We start from the raw sequence: 21,002 nt of genomic DNA, 5'->3' as shown, positions 1-21,002 counted from the left end.
CCCCGGTTTCTATTTAAGGAAGAAATGTATTTCAATAGGGTGAAACCTCCCGTAGAGTTCCGGATCTTGGAGGGCACCTCCTATAACGCCGTCTTGAGATCTAAGTTGAATAATATGTTTCCCGACACCGGGAATAGGAAGGTGAGTAAGATCGAGTTTCTTGTGCCATATATTTGTCGAAGGCATAATCAAGATGTTGAAATGTCTAGAATCATCTGCTTGTATTTAGGTTTTTTATTTATTGTTGTTTTGTTAAGTTATGCAGTTGTCTATCTAAGTTATGTAATCGTTTGTCATATGTTAAGTTATGTTCATCATTCATATATTGAAGTGCCAACTTGCTATCTAATAAATAGTGACGTGCGAAGTGTTGAATATTGTTGAATGTATGGAACTCTACTTATCTAAGAAGGTGTGAAACTTTACTTATCTAATGATGGATATTGTTGAATATATTGAACTCTACTTATCTAACAAGGTGTGGAACTTTTCTTATCTAATGATGGATATTGTTGAATGTAGGTTCTTAATTATTTGTAACACTTGATGTACTAAGAATACATTATTTTCTATTTGTTGCTATTTTTCTCGGTCTTTGCTATTAGCTTGATTAATATAGTAAGATGTTGTTGGTTATCTTAAACCCTAACTAACTTGGGCAAGATTTGGGCCATGGGTCGTAAATTAGGTACACATGAATATAAGAGTGGAAAAAATATGAATACAACATTGACAACACCAGTATAGGTGATTTGAACCTGCATAAAACTAAAAAATATTAAGTGTAATTGGTTTTTTGGTTTATATTGGTTTATCCCCTTTAATTTGAGCGAGTTTTGATTCAACCCCCTCCGTAATTATAATTAATAATTTCAAAAAAAACTATAAGAAAATTTTAAAAAATTAAAAAAAAATTCCACCTAAATAGGCCACGTCACCTAAGGGGCAAATAAACAGAAGCTAAACATTACAAAGGGTGAAACCAATTTTTTTTACAGGGAGGTAAAATCAAGGTTCGCTCACATTGTAGAGAGTAAAGTGTAATTAAACTTTATGTTAATAAAATATTTCAAAAATGGTCAGATAGTGTAGAGTTATAATTGTTAAGGGCCTCGCATAAAGTCCTATTGAAGATGACTGACAGAGTCTTACGTTACGAAACAAACACCATCATCAGGGGTATCTCCGGGAAGGGAAATTCTAGGGCCGATCGAAGAAGTTACGGGAACTAGGTGTTTGCAGCCAACATTATATCCCATACCTTCCCAAAAATTCCCCAAGAGAAAATAGGGTCTGACATCATTTTCTCTGAGGAAGATGCAGACGGAGTTAATCCTCACTACGACAATCCTCTACTCATCATTGTTCAACATGGAAATTGGGACACGAGACGCATCCTGATTGATCTGGGTAACTACACCGATGTTTTCTTCTTGAATATATTTCGAAAACTACAACTAGATGTGGACGACATAAAAATATTCAATGATTCTTTGATAGAATTATAAAGATAGTACAGATAATGGGCCATGTGACCCTTTACACCATATGCGGCGGGGGAGCGAACGCTGAGGTCATTAACGTAAACTACCTCATCTTAGACAACTTATCATGTTACAACATCATCCTGGTGAGCCCTGCCATTAACGCCCTAGAAGCGGTCGTATCCACCATGCATTTAACCCTGAAATATCTAGTCCTAGATGGGCAAGTGGGAACCATCAATGGGGATCAACAACTGGCTCATGAGTGCTATCTAAGCAACTTGGATATCGCTAAAGAAGAGCTCGTCCTTGTTGATGCCCATCCTTCTAAAGTTCAAAATACTAAATTCAAGGACTGGGACCCCAGATTGGGTGCAGAGGCGGAACGACTCACGCCCATAGAAACCATAGATTCTAGAGACCCCTATAATTACATCTCCCCTCAAGGGGAGAAGAACAGACTCTAAGTCATACCGACTCTCCACAACTAAAAGAGCATCACACTCGTTACCGTCTTAACATACATGACTAACTTAACCCCCCGCCTGCAATCAAGTAGCACTGACCACCAACATGGCATCTCACCTCACGTGAGCTGGTTCCTCAAATAGCCTCAAATACCACCGTACAAAGCTTCTCACCACGTGAACAAGTCCTCACCATCAAAACATATTATACATCTATTAAGACCTCTAAATCTTTCTTCCTTTATCAAGAGGAACACACACATACTTTAAAGACAAGAACATGTACACATGTACTTTTTAATCAATATACATAGTATATTTGGAGATTAATTAAAATAATACAATTGAAACTGACTCTCAATAGATCACTGCAGAAAAAGTATTAGTATATTTTTTTAGAAATAAAAATGACAATAGTACTTTCTGAAGCTAGAGTGCATGATACAATGGTAAGGAATTCTGCTTTCAATAATCCATCACCTAAATTATTTTCTTTCGGTTGTTGCTCTTTTCACTTTTGTGGCGAGCAAACTGGTGAAGTTGATCCAGGCTGAAATTAAACAAATCAAGAAATTAAATATTATATAGAAGAGTCCATTAGCATATAAACAAACTTATTTATAAGATAAAGATTGTCCTCATATATTGTTTAATGTGACATTCTTCACAGACTCCCTCTTCAAGATTGAACATTTAGAATGTGAAAATAAAAGGTAGGTGGACCGATAGCGAAAATCTAATAAAAGATTGTTCGTCTGATCTTAAACAATATATATTAGATACCATCTTAAAAAATGGTGTTAGACGTATCTCATTTATATAAAATCAGTTTGTAAGGTTATGAATGCCCCATATATTTTCAGCGATGTGAGACTCGAAATATATAATTTACATATATATACTAAGAGTTAAGTTAATTTTCTTACCACACATGAATGAACATCATCACATCCACACAATAGCTTTCCATTGAGAGTATCCACAGCCTGAAATGCCCCTCCTCCATCACTCCTCTACATTAAAAAAACCTCAAAAGTTATAACAGCTTATGATTTTTTGCATTAGTGGCCAAATTTAGATGTAATAAGAGATAAAATTTGTTTAAATCTACCGAGTAAAAATCAACAGCTACAAAATTAGCCCATCTGTCACCAGCAGCAGCATAACAAGTTTGCAACATGTTAATGAGTCCTTCAGAATTATCTTCACATGAGAGTGGCTTTACTGGAACAGTCTTAAAATGGTTTACCAATACTAAAGATTTGGTTTTATCATCAAGAGAAGGTGATTCTGCCCTGTTTGGACAGTTTCCTTCTTTCATTCCATCATCCCCATCTGCAAAAAATAGCCAATTTTCAAAAGAAATTTTCAAGATTTAACCGGTTGACCATTTGGTTAGGTTGGTTTTTAACTATGAAATACTGACATACACATAGATATCAGACACGACATTGACACATGACATTGATAATATATATAAATTTACAGTAATCACATGTGTTGTTGTCGAGATTGTGTTAGAGATAGACATGTGTTGGTGCTACAAAGGTATTTTAAAACATTGAATATAACTATAACACAACCATGGTTTTAAAAAACGGTTTGCAACTGCAAAAACGGCCACGACAAAATGGTTTTGACAAATGCCGTAACCGACACTATTATAACTGTTTTTAATATTAAAGAACAAATTATGATTAATTCAGATTGTGACGACCGCAATCAGTGTCACTATATTTGTACCGACTAAAACCGTAAAAATCTTTACGCGACCGCGACCGTTTTTAAAACCCTGATCACAACAATATAATAGAAGAAATATACATGGATTAAGAGATTTGATAGATGTTTTCTTACATTGATTTTCAACCATGTAATTCCATTGGTAAGCAATGCCTTCACTTTCTTCCTTACCCTTCTTAGAAGTAAACACTAATAACCTTAGGTTTTTAGCAACCATGTCACTAACTAATGGCCAATCTTCACCATTTTTTGGCATGCTAGCCAATGGAAACCAATACTTCTTAAGACCAGCATCAGTGAAAACCTTTGTCAAACCATTTGGAGATTCAACATAATCTTCCAAGATTATTGTCACAATTTCATTTGTATTCGCCGATAAAAATGTTTCGATTTCCTTCAATGTATCAATAGCCGGTTCCTAATAGTTAATCATAAATTAGTAATCAGAGTTTCTCATAATAGTATATCATCTGCAATCGACTGTAATTCGTTAATAGATCAGTAACGAACTACTTCATAAAGTCGGTTGCAGATAAAGAGAAATTAAATTAGGATGATGAGTTTTACATACAAATGCTGTAACATCATGGCATTGACCTTTAAATGAATGACATAACCAAACAGCTCCATCAAAATCATATGTATCTAACATAAGTGCACGAACTCCATTCTACAAATAAACAAAATATTAAAAAATGTGAGTTAAATTAACATTGTTTATAATTATATTAGAAAATCAAAATTTATGATATTTAAACTATATATAAATTTTAGAAGTATTGTAATGAATAGCATACATTTAGCTGTTGGGTGATGCTGTGTTCTTGATTGTTGATGGTAATTCTTGGCACACCTGTGTGAGATGGTTCCCCTTCAATGGCAAATGCATTATGTGTTGTCAAAAATGCATATTTGTTGAATGGAAGAGAATTATTCTGTCCCCTCAAAAATAAATAAAAAATCATTAGTAAAAATCAAACTAAACTTTCTTGTTTATATATTTTTATAAAAGAATAAGATTACATACTACAAGTCAAATCAGAGAAAATCATCAATAAATTTGTATAAAAAGAGTCTATAAAATTTTTTAAAAAAACTCTGAATTGATCTTAATAATCTTAGGGTTGTTATACGATATAAACCCTGAATTAAACTGGTTAACGAGCTACTAACAAAATTCTAGAATAGAGACTTAACAACAGTAAAAGTAAGAGGGCTAAGATCATAGTTTTAAATTGCAGTTCGCAAATGTAATTGTGGTTGTAATATTGTTCATGCGGTGATTTTTGCAACCACATCAAATTGCACCTGAACCCTAGTATTATTTATGTAGTAGTTTCTGCAACCACATTAAATAAAGTGTGATTTAAAATCATTGATGCGGCGGAACACATCAGACAATTTCTTTGATGTTTCAATCATTTTCATCAAAATAATAAAATTTTAGAATCTAAAACTCAATTTTCTTACGACGTAGTAAAAAAATCTTAATTTGAAGTGTTTCTCAAGAGTGTATTTTCAATAACCTCCCACTTAAAATTCATGTTGCACGCGTCGTAGCAATCACAATGACCGCAGCTTTCACATCCGCCATCGAAATTCAAAACTATTGATAAAACAAAACAATATATATAGTTTTTGGCCTGCCCCCACCAAACAAGAAAAATGCAAGCCAACCAACAATTAAAAAGTGATCCAACCACCATAAGATTGTTGTTGATAGCTAAACAACCTATTGAGTTTGTCCATATCACTTTTCTGAGAAAACTATAAAAAAAAAAATACCAAAATGTAACAAATAAAAAAAAATCTTACAATGAGCTTGAATTGATCTGTCACAGTTGCTCTCACACACTTTTTCGCAGAAATCTTTTCTGGACATGCCGAACAACTGAGTCCACTTCCACAATCTTCATCAGAATCGCAATCATCAAGAAACTATTAAATAAAAAATTATCAATTTTAAACCAATTAATCAATGATTATAAAAACTAATTAAATTTAATAATGTTCTATAGGGTTTAGTGTGGAGTTAGTTACATACCTTTAAAGTTCCAATAGAATTATCAGAAGCAACATTGTAAGCCAATGAAAGAATTAACAAAACCAAGCACCAAAGAGAACTCATGTCGACAATGATGAAAGAAATGAATAAACAAAAGAGAATATATATAAAATTAATAGCTAGAAAAATCGATGATTGATTATTTTATTTTGTGTTGACTGAGAAAACGAAGTAAATTCATAGAATTTCTCAAATATTCGTCAAATAGGGATATTCTTGCTCCTTTATGCAAAATTATAGACAAAGCAGTTACTTTACAAAAAAGTATTTAATATTTTAATTTATAGGCTTAAATGCAAAAAACTATTTTCCTTTTTTGATTAGAAATATTTTTTTTTAATGGAGTTTTTGTTCTTATCTTTTAACTTTTGAAATAATTTGCATCTTTCCATAATAGTTTATGATTCGATATTATAATTCATCATATAAAGAAAGACTTAAAAATTTACTATCATCTCCTTTTTTAAATATAGGATTTTTTGATTTTTTTATATATAATTCTATTAACATTTTAAAGTTTACTATTAAGAAATCAGTGCTATTGCAAGGGTCCCGTTCAGATTTCATATTACATGGATTCAATATTGATTCGTAAAGATCTTTCTTATATATCAAAGATAAAGTAATAGTCACTACATTTTTAACCAAAGAATATATTAAAAAAATGAGTTACTATAGTTGTGACTATTAATACATACAAATGATTCATGTTTATAAGTCTAGATGTAAGCATCTCCATGGTACCAGATTAATTGTTGAACTTAAGCAATGCAAGAACCAACAAATAACAACACTCCACAACATATATCTACATGTGAACATGTATCAAATAGTATATTAGTTTTTCTAAGTTTTGAATATATACAACAAATTCACATAAAAAATATATAATTAATTTGTGTAAAACAATGAAAGGTGAGAAAGATTACCAACTAACAAAGTGACTGAAAAACTTCCTTGTATACAACATTTGTAGTGGTAGAATATGGTTCATTTTTGTCACCATGTATCAAGATTTTAAGACTACTTTTGGTTGTAACTCTTGAAATTGCAACATATAACTGTCCATGACTAAAAATAGGAGTAGGAAAATACAATCTGACACTATCAAGCGATTGTCCTTGGGATTTATTTATTGTCGTTGCGTAAGAGACAATGATAGAAAATTGCCTCCTAATAAACTTAAATGGCCAAGGTTGTAACACCCCATAAAATTCTTTATTTAATTTAATTAATTTTTGGATTAAATATTAGAATTATTTGAGTTGACTGAGAATAATGGAAATAATGAGGCTAATGGGCCAGGGTCGCGTGTAGTAGAAGGGGGGTGTCAGTGGTGAAACCCATTACTAATGATAAGCTTATTTTCATAAAATAGAAGGAGTTGTGGAATAGAGAGAATTACAGCGTTTTGGGAAAAGAAGTCTGAACGTGAAAAGAGGAGAAGAGCGAAGAAGTGCGACGCGAAGAAGAGCGAAGAATCAACCTTCAGGTAAGGGGGGACTCTTCCGTTTATCTTCTATTATGGGATTATAGGTAGTATGATAGAATTTGATCGTGTTATTCGGATCAATTGGGTTATGCTTAGGTTGTAGAAATGTTAGGTTTTTGGGGGAATTGATTTATAATGAATTGTATTGATCGTGTGTGGTGATAATTGGATGGTTGAATGTATTATAAATGTGTTATAATATGTGTTATTTCACTGTATGCGAAATCTGGTTGGAGTGAGTTTGGTTTGGTAGTGATTCGGTGAAAGAGGGGCGAAATCGCAGGCTATTTTCTGCTATTCGGAGCGCTGGAAATCGCCAGTTCGCGCCGCGTCCAGGAGTTGGCGCCGCGAACTGCTTGGCAGAAGGCCAGGAAGTTTTTGTTGTGCTCAGTACGCGCCGCGAGAGTATGGCCGCGCCGCAAAGGCGTAGTTTCTTCTCGTTCCGCGCCGCGAAACCTTGTTTGCGCCGCGAAGGCGTTGTTCCGATTCGTTCCGCGCCGCGAATGTGTGTGGCGCCGCGTGCTGTTAGTTGTTGCGACAGACCGTTTTGAAAAGTTTGAAAACGTGTAACTTTTAAACCGTAAGCCGGATTTTGGTGCCGTTTCGAGTACAGTGAAGCTAATCAAATAATTTATATACTCAAATGGTGTTTTGAGTTGTGGCTTGAATTATTTTTAAAACACTCGATCTTATTTGTTGTGGTGGGATATGCTTATAGGTTCACTAATGAATGTCTTACCTGTATGATGACGTGGTTATAACTGGTGTTTATTATACATGTATTGTTGGTATGAAATATGTGTTTTATTGATGATTATGACATTGATCGATGTATGTGGGTGATGAGCATGTTATGGTTGATGCATGCATTCATAATCATTTTGTGGCTGGTCCTTGACGATGGTGGATCAGTGGTAGCTACTTCCCATTGTGTGGAATTAGTGAGTGGGTGTTACCGTATCCTTGACGATGGTGGGTCGGTGAGTTGGGTTATCCCAGATTTTGGTACCACATGCATGTAGTTGCATTGCATTAGGTTGTTTTGCTATTATAACATGAATGGAAGATTGTCCAATGTTATAATATGTGTTAATTTGGTTGTTTGCTTGCTGATTGTATGGTTTGAATCTGATTATAACTGTGATTGGGTGAATGGCATGTGAAATGATATTTTATTATCTATATCCTATAACATTAGTTAAATGTGAATGAGACTCACCCTTACTGTTGTTATTTTTCAGATTGAGGAGTAGCTCTCGTACTTGGTGAGGATTAGCTCGTCAAGTAGTTCGTTAGAGTCAGTTGGGTCCGTGTCATGCTCTGGTCGTGTAACACTGGGGGCGTCGTTTAGAGTTACTTGTTAAACTTTTTATTTTGGATGGATTTTATGTTAACGTCTTAAGCCTGTGACTTGGCTGTCTGTTATTCAGATGTTAAAGATAATTCCGCTGTGTTAAACATGATGATCTGAATAAATTTGGTTGACGTTCTCTTTTATGGCATGACATGAGTATTATTGTTTAATTATTTGGAAGCTGTAATGCCCTTTTTCATGTTTACTCTGATTATTATTTATTATTATGCGGGGTATTAGAAGGGTGTTACAATAGTGGTATCAGAGCATAGTCGGTCGTTTGAGTCAGAGTCTTAGTGTCGGTTGATCCCTCGTATGCGATTAGTGTAAGATTGACACTGTCGATACTTCTTGTTCTAATAAATATTGTGTGATATTTAGCAGAACAATGGCCGGAAGAGGAGGAAGGAATGACGACGCGATTGCTGAGGCTCTCGGTATGATTGCTGGTGTGTTGGGAGGGAATGCCAATGGAGCTGGAATTGGTGCTGACAGGCAGCTGAATAGTTTTCAGAGGAACAACCCTCCGTTGTTCAAAGGCACTCACGATCCCGAAGGCGTCCAGAAGTGGCTGAAAGAAATTGAAAGGATCTTCCGGGTGATTGATTGTGACGAAAATCTGAAGGTGAGATATGGGACTCACATGCTGTCTGAAGAAGCTGATGATTGGTGGATGGCTAGTAGGGACGAACTGCAAGCTGCAGGTGTTGCAATCACTTGGGCTATGTTCAAGAGAGAATTCTTGCGGAGGTACTTTCCTGAGGATGTTAGAGGCAGGAAAGAGATTGAATTTTTGGAGCTGACACAAGGTAACATGACTGTGCCTGAGTATGCGTCCAAGTTTGTTGAGCTAGCAAAGTATTATGTCCACTACAATAATGATGAGGCTAGTGAATTCTCGAAGTGTGTTAAGTTTGAGAATGGTCTCCGTGATGAGATTAAGCAGGGTATCAGATACCAGAGGATTCGCAGGTTTGTCGATTTGGTTGACTGCAGCCGAATCTTTGAAGAGGACAATATTAAACTGAAGTCGTCGCACTCTCGCGAGTTAGTCGACAGGAAAGGGAAAAAGCATATGGATCGTGGTAAGCCATATGGTAAGAGTAATCAGAAAGCTGGAGGCTGGAAGAAGCCTAGTGGGGGAGACTCTAGTGCCCCTATTAAGTGCTTCAAGTGTGGAGAACCTGGACATCGCATTCACGAGTGCAAAAGTGAGGAAAAGAAGTGCTATAGATGTGGAAAGGCAGGTCACATTGCTATTGAGTGCAAGGGGAACACTGTAACTTGTTTCAACTGCGGGGAAGAAGGTCATATTAGTCCTAAGTGTCCTAAGCCGAGGAAGAATCAAGCTGGTGGTAAGGTGTTCGCCTTATCTGGTTCAGAGACTACCCCAGAGGATCGGTTGATTAAAGGTACGTGTTTTATCCATGGCACTCCTTTAATTGCAATAATAGATACTGGAGCAACTCACTCGTTTATTTCATTGGATTGTGCTAAGCGACTGAATTTGGAAATATCTGAGATTAATGGAAGTATGATCATTGACACTCCTGCGTCTGGTTCAGTGACTACTTCGTTTGCTTGTTTGAACTGTCCAATTGATATTTTTGGTAGAGAATTCGGAATGGACTTAGTGTGCCTTCCGTTGGAACAACTGGATGTTATCCTGGGCATGAATTGGTTGCAATTTAACCGGGTTCATATCAACTGTTTCACGAAAACAGTTATTTTTCCTGATGATGTCAGTGTTGAGGACTTGGAGATGACGGCTAGACAAGTGGATAAAGCAATGAAGGACGGAGCTGCCGTGTTTATGTTGATTGCGTCCATGGAAGTGAAAGAGAAAGCGGTGAGTAGTGACTTACCGGTAGTATGTGAATTTTCGGAAGTTTTCCCAGAAGACGTAAGAGAATTACCGCCAGAGAGGGAGGTGGATTTTGCTATTGAATTAATTCCGGGAACTAGTCCTGTGTCGATGGCACCTTATCGTATGTCGGCATCGGAATTGACTGAGTTGAAGAGTCAATTGGAAGAGTTACTTGAGAAGAAATTTATTCGTCCTAGTGTCTCACCGTGGGGTGCACCGGTGTTACTAGTGAAGAAGAAAGAAGGTTCAATGAGGTTGTGTGTGGATTACAGACAACTAAACAAGGTTACTATCAAGAATCGGTATCCCTTGCCGAGGATTGGTGATTTGATGGATCAACTAGTTGGAGCATGTGTGTTCAGCAAAATTGACTTGAGGTCGGGATATCATCAGATTCGGGTGAAGACGGACGATATTCAGAAAACAGCATTTAGAACGAGGTATGGTCATTACGAATATACAGTGATGCCATTTGGAGTAACCAATGCGCCGGGGGTTTTCATGGAGTATATGAATAGGATCTTCCATCCTTATCTGGATCAGTTCGTAGTAGTATTTATTGATGATATTTTAATATATTCTAATAATGAAAAAGAGCATGCGGATCATCTTAGAGTGGTATTGGAACTATTGAAGGAAAAGAAACTTTATGCAAAACTGTCAAAGTGTGAGTTCTGGTTAAAGGAAGTGAGCTTTCTTGGGCATGTAATTTCTAAGGATGGTATTGTCGTTGACCCAACGAAAGTAGAAGCAGTGTCTCAGTGGGAAGCTCCGAAGTCAGTTTCCGAGATCCGTAGTTTCCTTGGTCTTGCGGGTTACTATAGAAAGTTCATTGAAGGTTTTTCAAAGTTAGCGTTGCCGTTAACTAAGTTGACTAGGAAGGGTCAAGCTTTCGTCTGGGATTCGAAATGTGAAGAAGGATTCCAAGAGTTGAAGAAGAGGTTAACTAGTGCGCCGATCTTGATTTTGCCGAATCCGGCGGAATCTTTTGTTGTTTATTGTGATGCTTCGTTGTCAGGATTAGGGGGTGTACTAATGCAGAATCAACAGGTAGTCGCTTATGCGTCGAGACAACTCAAAGTGCACGAGAGAAACTATCCGACTCATGACTTAGAATTGGCAGCAGTGGTATTTGTGTTGAAATTGTGGAGGCATTACCTATATGGTTCAAGGTTTGAAGTATTTAGTGATCATAAGAGTTTGAAGTACCTCTTTGACCAAAAAGAGCTGAATATGAGACAAAGAAGATGGTTAGAATTTCTCAAGGATTATGATTTTGAACTGAATTATCATCCGGGTAAAGCAAATGTTGTTGCCGATGCATTGAGTAGGAAGTCCTTGCATATGCCTATGCTTATGGTGAGAGAATTGGATTTAATTGAACAATTCCGAGATTTGAGTTTAGTATGTGAAGACACACCTACCAGTGTTAAATTGGGTATGCTGAAGCTGACTAGTAGCATTCTTGAGGAAATTCGAGAAGGTCAGAAGACTGATGTAGAGTTGGTTGATAAGTTGACTCTGATTAACCAAGATAAAGGAGGTGAATTCAGAATCGACGAGAATGGTATAATGAGGTTTGGTAATCGTGTTTGTGTTCCTGATGTTGTCGAATTGAGGAAGAGTATTCTTGAAGAAGGACATCATAGCGGATTGAGTATTCATCCTGGTGCTACCAAGATGTATCATGACTTAAAGAAGCTGTTTTGGTGGCCTGGAATGAAAAAGGAAATAGTTGAATTTGTCTATGCTTGTTTGACTTGCCAGAAGTCGAAGATTGAGCATCAGAAACCGTATGGAGCTATGCAACCGTTATTTATTCCAGAATGGAAGTGGGATAGTATATCTATGGATTTTGTTTCAGGTTTGCCGAGGACGGTGAAGAATTGTGAAGCTATTTGGGTTATTGTAGACAGGTTGACAAAGTCTGCTCATTTTATACCAATGAGAATGGATTACCCAATGGAGAAGCTGGCTCAATTGTATATTGAAAGGATAGTGAGTTTACATGGTATTCCTTCGAGTATCGTGTCAGATAGAGATCCAAGGTTTACATCCAGATTCAGGGAAGGTTTGCAGAAGGCTTTGGGTACTAAGTTGAGATTGAGTTCTGCTTATCATCCACAGACGGATGGACAGACAGAAAGAACTATTCAATCACTAGAAGATTTGTTGCGTGCTTGTGTGTTGGAAAAGGGCGGTGCTTGGGATAGTTATCTACCCTTGATCGAATTTACTTACAATAATAGTTTTCACTCAAGTATTGGTATGGCTCCGTTTGAAGCTTTGTATGGTCGGAGGTGTAGAACGCCTTTATGTTGGTACGAATCTGGCGAAAGTGCTGTGATTGGGCCGGAAATTGTTCAGGAGACAACAGAAAGGATTAAGATGATTCAGGAGAAGATGAAGACTTCTCAGAGTCGGCAAAAGAGTTATCATGATAAGAGAAGAAGGACACTTGAATTTCAAGAAGGAGATCATGTGTTCTTGAGGGTGGCTCCTACAACTGGTGTTGGTAGAGCACTGAAGTCAAGGAAGTTGACTCCGCTTTTTATTGGTCCGTTTCAAATTACGGAGAGGGTTGGAGAAGTGGCGTATCGCATTGCGTTGCCACCGACACTTGCGAATCTGCATGATGTATTCCATGTATCGCAGTTGAGGAAGTACATTGCTGATCCATCTCATGTGATCCAAGTCGATGATGTGCAGGTAAAGGATAATCTGACAGTTGAAACTTTGCCTATGAGGATTGAAGATCGAAAGGTGAAACAATTGCGTGGCAAGGAGATAGCATTAGTCAGAGTAGCTTGGGGAGGACCAGCCGGTGGAAATGTTACGTGGGAATTGGAGAGCCAGATGAAGGACTCCTACCCAGAACTCTTTGCCTAAGGTATGTTTTCGAGGACGAAAACTTTTCTAGTGGGGGAGAGTTGTAACACCCCATAAAATTCTTTATTTAATTTAATTAATTTTTGGATTAAATATTAGAATTATTTGAGTTGACTGAGAATAATGGAAATAATGAGGCTAATGGGCCAGGGTCGCGTGTAGTAGAAGGGGGTGTCAGTGGTGAAGCCCATTACTAATGATAAGCTTATTTTCATAAAATAGAAGGAGTTGTGGAATAGAGAGAATTACAGCGTTTTGGGAAAAGAAGTCTGAACGTGAAAAGAGGAGAAGAGCGAAGAAGTGCGACGCGAAGAAGAGCGAAGAATCAACCTTCAGGTAAGGGGGGACTCTTCCGTTTATCTTCTATTATGGGATTATAGGTAGTATGATAGAATTTGATCGTGTTATTAAAGATCAATTGGGTTATGCTTAGGTTGTAGAAATGTTAGGTTTTTGGGGGAATTGATTTATAATGAATTGTATTGATCGTGTGTGGTGATAATTGGATGGTTGAATGTATTATAAATGTGTTATAATATGTGTTATTTCACTGTATGCGAAATCTGGTTGGAGTGAGTTTGGTTTGGTAGTGATTCGGTGAAAGAGGGACGAAATCGCAGGCTATTTTCTGCTATTCGGAGCGCTGGAAATCGCCAGTTCGCGCCGCGTCCAGGAGTTGGCGCCGCGAACTGCTTGGCAGAAGGCCAGGAAGTTTTTGTTGTGCTCAGTACGCGCCGCGAGAGTATGGCCGCGCCGCAAAGGCGTAGTTTCTTCTCGTTCCGCGCCGCGAAACCTTGTTTGCGCCGCGAAGGCGTTGTTCCGATTCGTTCCGCGCCGCGAATGTGTGTGGCGCCGCGTGCTGTTAGTTGTTGCGACAGGCCGTTTTGAAAAGTTTGAAAACGTGTAACTTTTAAACCGTAAGCCGGATTTTGGTGCCGTTTCGAGTACAGTGAAGCTAATCAAATAATTTATATACTCAAATGGTGTTTTGAGTTGTGGCTTGAATTATTTTTAAAACACTCGATCTTATTTGTTGTGGTGGGATATGCTTATAGGTTCACTAATGAATGTCTTACCTGTATGATGACGTGGTTATAACTGGTGTTTATTATACATGTATTGTTGGTATGAAATATGTGTTTTATTGATGATTATGACATTGATCGATGTATGTGGGTGATGAGCATGTTATGGTTGATGCATGCATTCATAATCATTTTGTGGCTGGTCCTTGACGATGGTGGATCAGTGGTAGCTACTTCCCATTGTGTGGAATTAGTGAGTGGGTGTTACCGTATCCTTGACGATGGTGGGTCGGTGAGTTGGGTTATCCCAGATTTTGGTACCACATGCATGTAGTTGCATTGCATTAGGTTGTTTTGCTATTATAACATGAATGGAAGATTGTCCAATGTTATAATATGTGTTAATTTGGTTGTTTGCTTGCTGATTGTATGGTTTGAATCTGATTATAACTGTGATTGGGTGAATGGCATGTGAAATGATATTTTATTATCTATATCCTATAACATTAGTTAAATGTGAATGAGACTCACCCTTACTGTTGTTATTTTTCAGATTGAGGAGTAGCTCTCGTACTTGGTGAGGATTAGCTCGTCAAGTAGTTCGTTAGAGTCAGTTGGGTCCGTGTCATGCTCTGGTCGTGTAACACTGGGGGCGTCGTTTAGAGTTACTTGTTAAACTTTTTATTTTGGATGGATTTTATGTTAACGTCTTAAGCCTGTGACTTGGCTGTCTGTTATTCAGATGTTAAAGATAATTCCGCTGTGTTAAACATGATGATCTGAATAAATTTGGTTGACGTTCTCTTTTATGGCATGACATGAGTATTATTGTTTAATTATTTGGAAGCTGTAATGCCCTTTTTCATGTTTACTCTGATTATTATTTATTATTATGCGGGGTATTAGAAGGGTGTTACAATAGTGACTCATAAGGTGACATAGACATCCGAGAAATATAAAAGATATCACGTATGTTTTTTCCAGACATAATTTTTGCCTCAATAACATGATTTGCCAACCTTCATACGCTCCAGTATAACTTGTATTAGTTCTATCAATTTCATCGGAACTCAAATGCTCTTTCTCTTCTCCTAAAAAATGTACCACAACATGAAAATATTAATACATTAGTAATGTCAAAGTGATACACTTATTTGTTATATGCATATATAAAATAAATTAAAAGTTATTTTACCTGGAATAAGGTCCAATACATAATGATTGATTTTATCCACAACTTCAATGGTTGAGGCAAGGATTGCTTTTCCTTGTAAATATGCCACATTTTGAAAATTTTCCAATAAATTGGGATATGTGCTATCAACTATAGCTTTTATAGGATCATCAAAATTGGATATTAATAGCTCTTGAGGAATTTCTATATCAACCAATCCATAATTTGGTTCACATATCTTACCATCACCAACATCTAATATCCACTTAGAGAAAACCGCTAGTTCATCATTACCTGTATTATCTCTTCCCTGACGAAGTTTCATATTTTTTGTTAGTTTTAGAACTAGACAATAGTCCCATACATAAGATGAGCAAATCGAAGCATGAACAATATCAGAACGCTCTGCTCTTGGAAAAACTGGAAGAATTTGTCGAAAATCTCCTCCCAAAACAACAACTTTCCCACCAAAAATTGTATTCGCATGTTTATTGTGGAAATTGGTACACAACTGCTAGTCCTCCCAAAGCCTACAAACTAAGGGTTACTTGCAGAATCGACTAGTTGATCCTAAGACACGTGATAATGTAACTAAGGTTTGACTTGTTCAGTTCGACACAATGTTTGACTCTAAGAGAAACGGTTTCCTACAAAGAGTTTGAACAAGCAAAGTTTTCCACAAAAGAGGCTAATTTTATCGACTGAGGGTGACTCGTGACTGACAGAACACTTATAACATTAGAAGAGATACACAACGAATGTATCTTTGGTGAACACCATTATCGTAATAGACATATTATAAACAACGTAGACGATAACATAAAAGGATAGTTCAAACGTAAACGAAATTAAGACAAAGTGTTCAAGAGGAACTATTGAAAAATATGGAAATTGCATTGAAGTAAAAATGGTGATTCACGTACATTAGCACTCTTGAAAACTCTTTGCTTCCTCGCGTTGGGAATGTAAAGTTTTATACAAGTGACTTTAGTACAAGTGAACACCTGGAGCCCTTTGGTGGATCTCCTATTTATAATAAAATAAAGTAACCACCTACAAGCTAGAATAACTGCAAGATAACTGTCTATAGGCCGAACGATTTGCTGCATGATCCAAGTAACTGCTCCCCACGTCTTTGGCGCTTGTTTTGGGAACTACTCTTTTGCTAACCGCTGACATTTGAATTTCAAATTGTCCCGCTATGGTCTTTACTTCGACGCTACCCTCTAATGCATAACGAAATCAAAACTTTTCTAAGTCTCAACTTTTAGTATGGTCGACAGAGGAGTTCGACCAGCTTTTTTGCAGAATGCGTTGACCTTTCCTTTTTGCCAGCTTATCACTTCTCGATATTTTCTTCATCCTCGACCCAACTTCTCTTACAAATCAATTTTGTAAGCCCCAATCCTTTAATTTATATGACTCTTCTATTAATTACACCATCAACATACCTCAACAGTTTTTTGCAGTAACATCGCAAGACCCTTTTTGCTCATGACATCTTTAAGGGTCTTATCCAATGCCTCAAAAAAGTTCTTATGGGACATAGGTTCTTCATCCTATATTCTGACATCAGTTGATTCAAATAACTCATAATGTTCGGTGTCTTTGTCAATATTGCAAGTACAGTTGTCAAGTGTTGGCACGGGTATTTTGAACTTTGAATGGGAAGTTCTTCTACTGGGCAATAACAATGAAGCTATGCCACTTGAAGCAACAATGAGGATAATTTTTTTATCTGAACGAAGTGCACTTGATAGCGTTCTCCATATAAAAGTTTTACCGGTCCTTCCATAACCATGTAAAAAAAACACCCCTCCTCTTTGTTTGTTGACATATTCCATGATTTTATATAATATCGAACGTTGTTCATCTATAAAATTTAATTAGCAATTTTAGCATTCTATCATAAAAAAATATAAATAGTTAAATGTTATCATAATACAAAGCAGAATAATTACCCGTTATGGAGGTAAAAAGATTATGGAAATTGTCTCGTTTAGTATTGGCATTGTAATCATGTTTGTCATAAATCAGTCTATTGCCCACGTGCCGTGTGACATACGAATCTTGATCAGACATATCTTTGAATTCATGCAAACTTCTTCGATTCTTTTGCATCATATTCTCAATCTCAATGAGTGTCAAATTTTTTAGCTCAGTGGTTTAAAACTACATATCTAAACAAAAATTATGTAAATTAGCTTCACATAAACGGGAACATGATAATCGATGATAATCGATGTACAAATAGAATATATAAACGGAATTGATCAGTTTATATAACATGTGATCATTATAGCTCCTAATTATATACCGCAACACATTTTCCCTCACAATGTATAACATGAAATTTTCATTCAAACACATATTCACGACATAGTAATAATAGGATTTGGAATACATAGTGTGGTTTTACTTATTAATACTAACACATCAGTGCGTCAATGTGTTGTATAGAGAGAAAATCCTATGATCCAAGTTATATGTTATGTACTTTATTAGAAATGTAAACAGCAGTGCAAATATAAGTACAGGTGCAACATGGTTTTTTATGGTTGCATACAAGAGGATTTTGAAGACAATTAACAGTAGTTTATGAGTATAACAACAACACTAATTCGTAATCAAAGTCATATATATTTATCATAATTGAAAATATTGAATAAATAGAATGTACCTCTTCTATTTGTCGCTTGTCTTTGTTGGTAAAGAATATCGTCAGACAATGTCTTCCAAGTTTTCTCCCAAACATGACGCGGTCTATTAATTATTCCAGATAGTAACATAGTGACAAATAACTTTCTCAAAAAATATTCGGAACCCCAATCCTTCGCCTCATTTATGGCTGCAACATATTCCTTGTCATCGTTAAGAAGTCCCATTTCGAAGCATGCATCTCTAAAACTCTCACAAACGATCCCACCCGCCTTTTTTATATCGTCAAAGCAAGTTGGTCCCTTAATAACTGTCAGCATCATTCTAAGGTAATATAGCTCGCCAGTACTTGGGGGAACCCAAATTAGTCTTCCAATTCTATGACCTCTTTTGTGTGGTTTCCATCGTCGGTATCTTTTATCATAAACAAACTTGAAAAGAAAAGTAGAGTAAGTCAAATTCCTTGCCTCTATGTAAGTCTTGTTTGCTTCCATCCAAGCTGAAAACATTTATTCTTTCACACTTGGTTTACCAAGAACTTCATCATTCAGTTCATGATCAGTATAATAAACCGGATTATTTCCCTCAACATGAAAATACAACCTTGCAACGACAGGAGATCTTCCATGAATAGGAAATGAAAATATCCTCCAACATGCTTCACTTGGTGAGACATATCTACAATCAAGATATTGCCTGATTTCATCGATATTTCTAACAATAAAATTTTCGTCCGTGTCAATTTCAACAGCAGCTGCAGTGATTGTATCATACCCCTTGTTAATATATTTGAATAAGTACTTAACTGAAGTGCCCTGATTACACCACTCCATATTTATGTGAGCCTGAAATTTCTTCAACAGATATGCATTATAAGGAACACCATATCTATTATTGAGAACATTTTTTTCACAAAAGTATGTCCAGTATGCCTTCTTTTGTACATGGGATATCCTTCATGATCAACAACAGTTTGAGGCTGATATTTTTTGGGAAAGAACTTAGAGCACTTACCGTTTTTCATGCAAGGCGCGGACCTGTTTGCTAAACCACATGGGCCATGAATCATATGTGTCTTCACCAAATGATACAATTCACTATCATCATCTTTAGCTGGTATTTCTGCTGAAATGATATTGTTTATGCCATCTAAAGTCGGATACTTGCTCGATTGATGCATGCAAAGCAGAATAAGTGCATGCGGCAAACCTCTTTTTTAGAATTCGATTGTGTATATATCTGAAACATTTCCAGATATTAGTTTCTATACCTTAATATAAGACTAAAAGAAATATAGAAGAGAAATCAAACTTTAATAATGTTACTTACATGCAACCACTCTTCCTAAGACATGCTTCTTTGTTAAATCACACAACAACTCATCTAACTTTATTTTAAACACTCTTGAGATTATATCCGAACGATCTTGAGGTTGCAAATTCATTTTGTTAAGGAACCTTCGTACTTTAGGCCAATTTGGATTGCAAGTAAAGGTGATGAAAAGATCAGGAAACCCAATTTGGATACAAATCGCTATCCCATCAAAGAATAGTTGTTCCATAGATCTTTGACTTCCAACATAAGTTGACGGTAAAACCACTCTTTTAAATTTGTTTAATCCTTGAGTGGTTTCTTGCTGGTCTATTTCTGTAGAGAATCGGTAAGGATTTGTGACCCCGACTACAATGCATAAGCTTGCATTATATATTACTACAAATATAATCGTCGACAACGGTTAAATCCTAAATATCTCACACGTATCCCACTACTTAGGACTTCACAATATTACTTGCTTCCACGCGTCTTCAAGGAATAACCGTCGAAAAATCAATAATCATGTTGTTAAATATGTTGATAACTGTTTCGAAACTCATAACTGCCTTTAAGAATATTTGTTTCAGTTCCATATCACTTGTCAAAACATAACTTTACTTAACAGACTCCTAGACTCATAAAATATGCTAAGTCCTAGAAAACGGGTGACCTTGTCGAATCCCACCATTCTATCGAAAAACTCTTTTCAAGATTGAAATTTTGGCACTTTAGAATAGATATCAAGACTGATGTCCTAACTGGGACAGAACCTAGTTAATTACTAGCTTAATGATCCTGGACACTTGAACAAATATTAGTATTCCCCATTTTTCTTTAAGTACTTTGTTATCATCAAAATCCAAGGATTATGAACATATTTTGTTCCTATAGTTTTTTTGAGACCTCTTCCTAAGCACATTAGGAAACCCCATGTTTTGCAACATTTCTTCCCCGGATATCCCTCGTGTGAACTCTTAGTGTTCCTGCACAAACCCTTTGACTTTTGCTTCATGAAGAACCCTTTATTTTGGTCATGTCCCCTAACTTAGAAAACTCTCCAAACATCAGATGGCTGAATAGGTTTCAACAAAAGAAACAACATGCATGGAAAGGTCAAAGTATCTTTGACCTGATACAACTCTCAAGAATTGGCCCTAGGTAGAACTCTCACATGATGATCGCTGCTACTTGCTTATGGGAATCATCAACCAATATGTTTCACTTACCATGTGGCATTATAACTCCAACACTTTTCGATATATAAGTTATTGTTGGTTTTTGACCAACTGGAGAACTCATTGACCCTTCTCGGATAACCAAGACCAAACCTAAATTTGATTTACCAACATCGCTTATGGAACCTACATAAAAGAGCATTACGCTTCGATTGAGAACGTAGGATGTATTATCCTAAATCCCAAGTATAATTTATAAAACATTGCAGAAAATATGAAGATAAAAGTAAAGGTG

At 36.4% G+C, this 21,002-nt stretch overlaps 3 protein-coding genes across 3 annotated transcripts; all 3 read right to left on the bottom strand.

The window, feature by feature from the left end:
* Positions 1-2,288: 2,288 nt before the first annotated feature.
* On the bottom strand, positions 2,289-5,822 carry LOC131613209 (PI-PLC X domain-containing protein At5g67130-like). Its single transcript, XM_058884897.1, has 8 exons — positions 5,739-5,822; positions 5,510-5,632; positions 4,492-4,629; positions 4,266-4,364; positions 3,809-4,112; positions 3,063-3,286; positions 2,878-2,964; positions 2,289-2,501 (listed from the first exon to the last, which is right to left on the bottom strand). Exons 1-8 carry the CDS (start codon positions 5,820-5,822, stop codon positions 2,463-2,465), a joined length of 1,098 nt encoding a protein of 365 aa, XP_058740880.1. The 3' UTR covers positions 2,289-2,462.
* Positions 5,823-17,119: 11,297 nt separating this feature from the next.
* Positions 17,120-18,727, bottom strand: LOC131613208 (uncharacterized). Its single transcript, XM_058884896.1, has 2 exons — positions 18,241-18,727; positions 17,120-17,433 (listed from the first exon to the last, which is right to left on the bottom strand). Exons 1-2 carry the CDS (start codon positions 18,725-18,727, stop codon positions 17,120-17,122), a joined length of 801 nt encoding a protein of 266 aa, XP_058740879.1.
* LOC131613207 (uncharacterized) lies at positions 18,728-19,662 on the bottom strand. The gene is made up of 3 exons (XM_058884895.1): positions 19,548-19,662; positions 19,256-19,343; positions 18,728-19,106 (listed from the first exon to the last, which is right to left on the bottom strand). Exons 1-3 carry the CDS (start codon positions 19,660-19,662, stop codon positions 18,728-18,730), a joined length of 582 nt encoding a protein of 193 aa, XP_058740878.1.
* Between the last annotated feature and the right edge of the window lie 1,340 nt (positions 19,663-21,002).

The sequence above is a fragment of the Vicia villosa genome, linkage group LG6 (genome assembly GCF_029867415.1).
Source record: "Vicia villosa cultivar HV-30 ecotype Madison, WI linkage group LG6, Vvil1.0, whole genome shotgun sequence".
Lineage (NCBI taxonomy): Eukaryota > Viridiplantae > Streptophyta > Magnoliopsida > Fabales > Fabaceae > Vicia > Vicia villosa.
Note: the sequence above shows the minus strand (reverse complement) of the source record. Positions and strands in the feature narration are given on the sequence as shown.

What these genes read in the sequence shown, in the direction of transcription:
- LOC131613209 (XM_058884897.1), bottom strand. Translation starts at nt 5,822, where the DNA reads ATGAGTTCTCTTTGGTGCTTGGTTTTGTTAATTCTTTCATTGGCTTAC. An exon ending in GCCATGATGTTACAGCATTT is followed by an intron (nt 4,113 to 4,265) that starts GTATGTAAAACT and finishes ATTAACTATTAG; the next exon opens with GAACCGGCTATTGATACATT. An exon ending in ATGATGTTCATTCATGTGTG is followed by an intron (nt 2,502 to 2,877) that starts GTAAGAAAATTA and finishes GTTTAATTTCAG; the next exon opens with CCTGGATCAACTTCACCAGT.
- LOC131613208 (XM_058884896.1), bottom strand. Translation starts at nt 18,727, where the DNA reads ATGTTTTCAGCTTGGATGGAAGCAAACAAGACTTACATAGAGGCAAGG. An exon ending in ACAAGCGACAAATAGAAGAG is followed by an intron (nt 17,434 to 18,240) that starts GTACATTCTATT and finishes TAAATTTTATAG; the next exon opens with ATGAACAACGTTCGATATTA.
- LOC131613207 (XM_058884895.1), bottom strand. Translation starts at nt 19,662, where the DNA reads ATGAATTTGCAACCTCAAGATCGTTCGGATATAATCTCAAGAGTGTTT. An exon ending in CTTAGGAAGAGTGGTTGCAT is followed by an intron (nt 19,344 to 19,547) that starts GTAAGTAACATT and finishes ATATCATTTCAG; the next exon opens with CAGAAATACCAGCTAAAGAT. An exon ending in CCATGTGGTTTAGCAAACAG is followed by an intron (nt 19,107 to 19,255) that starts GTCCGCGCCTTG and finishes TCTCAATAATAG; the next exon opens with ATATGGTGTTCCTTATAATG.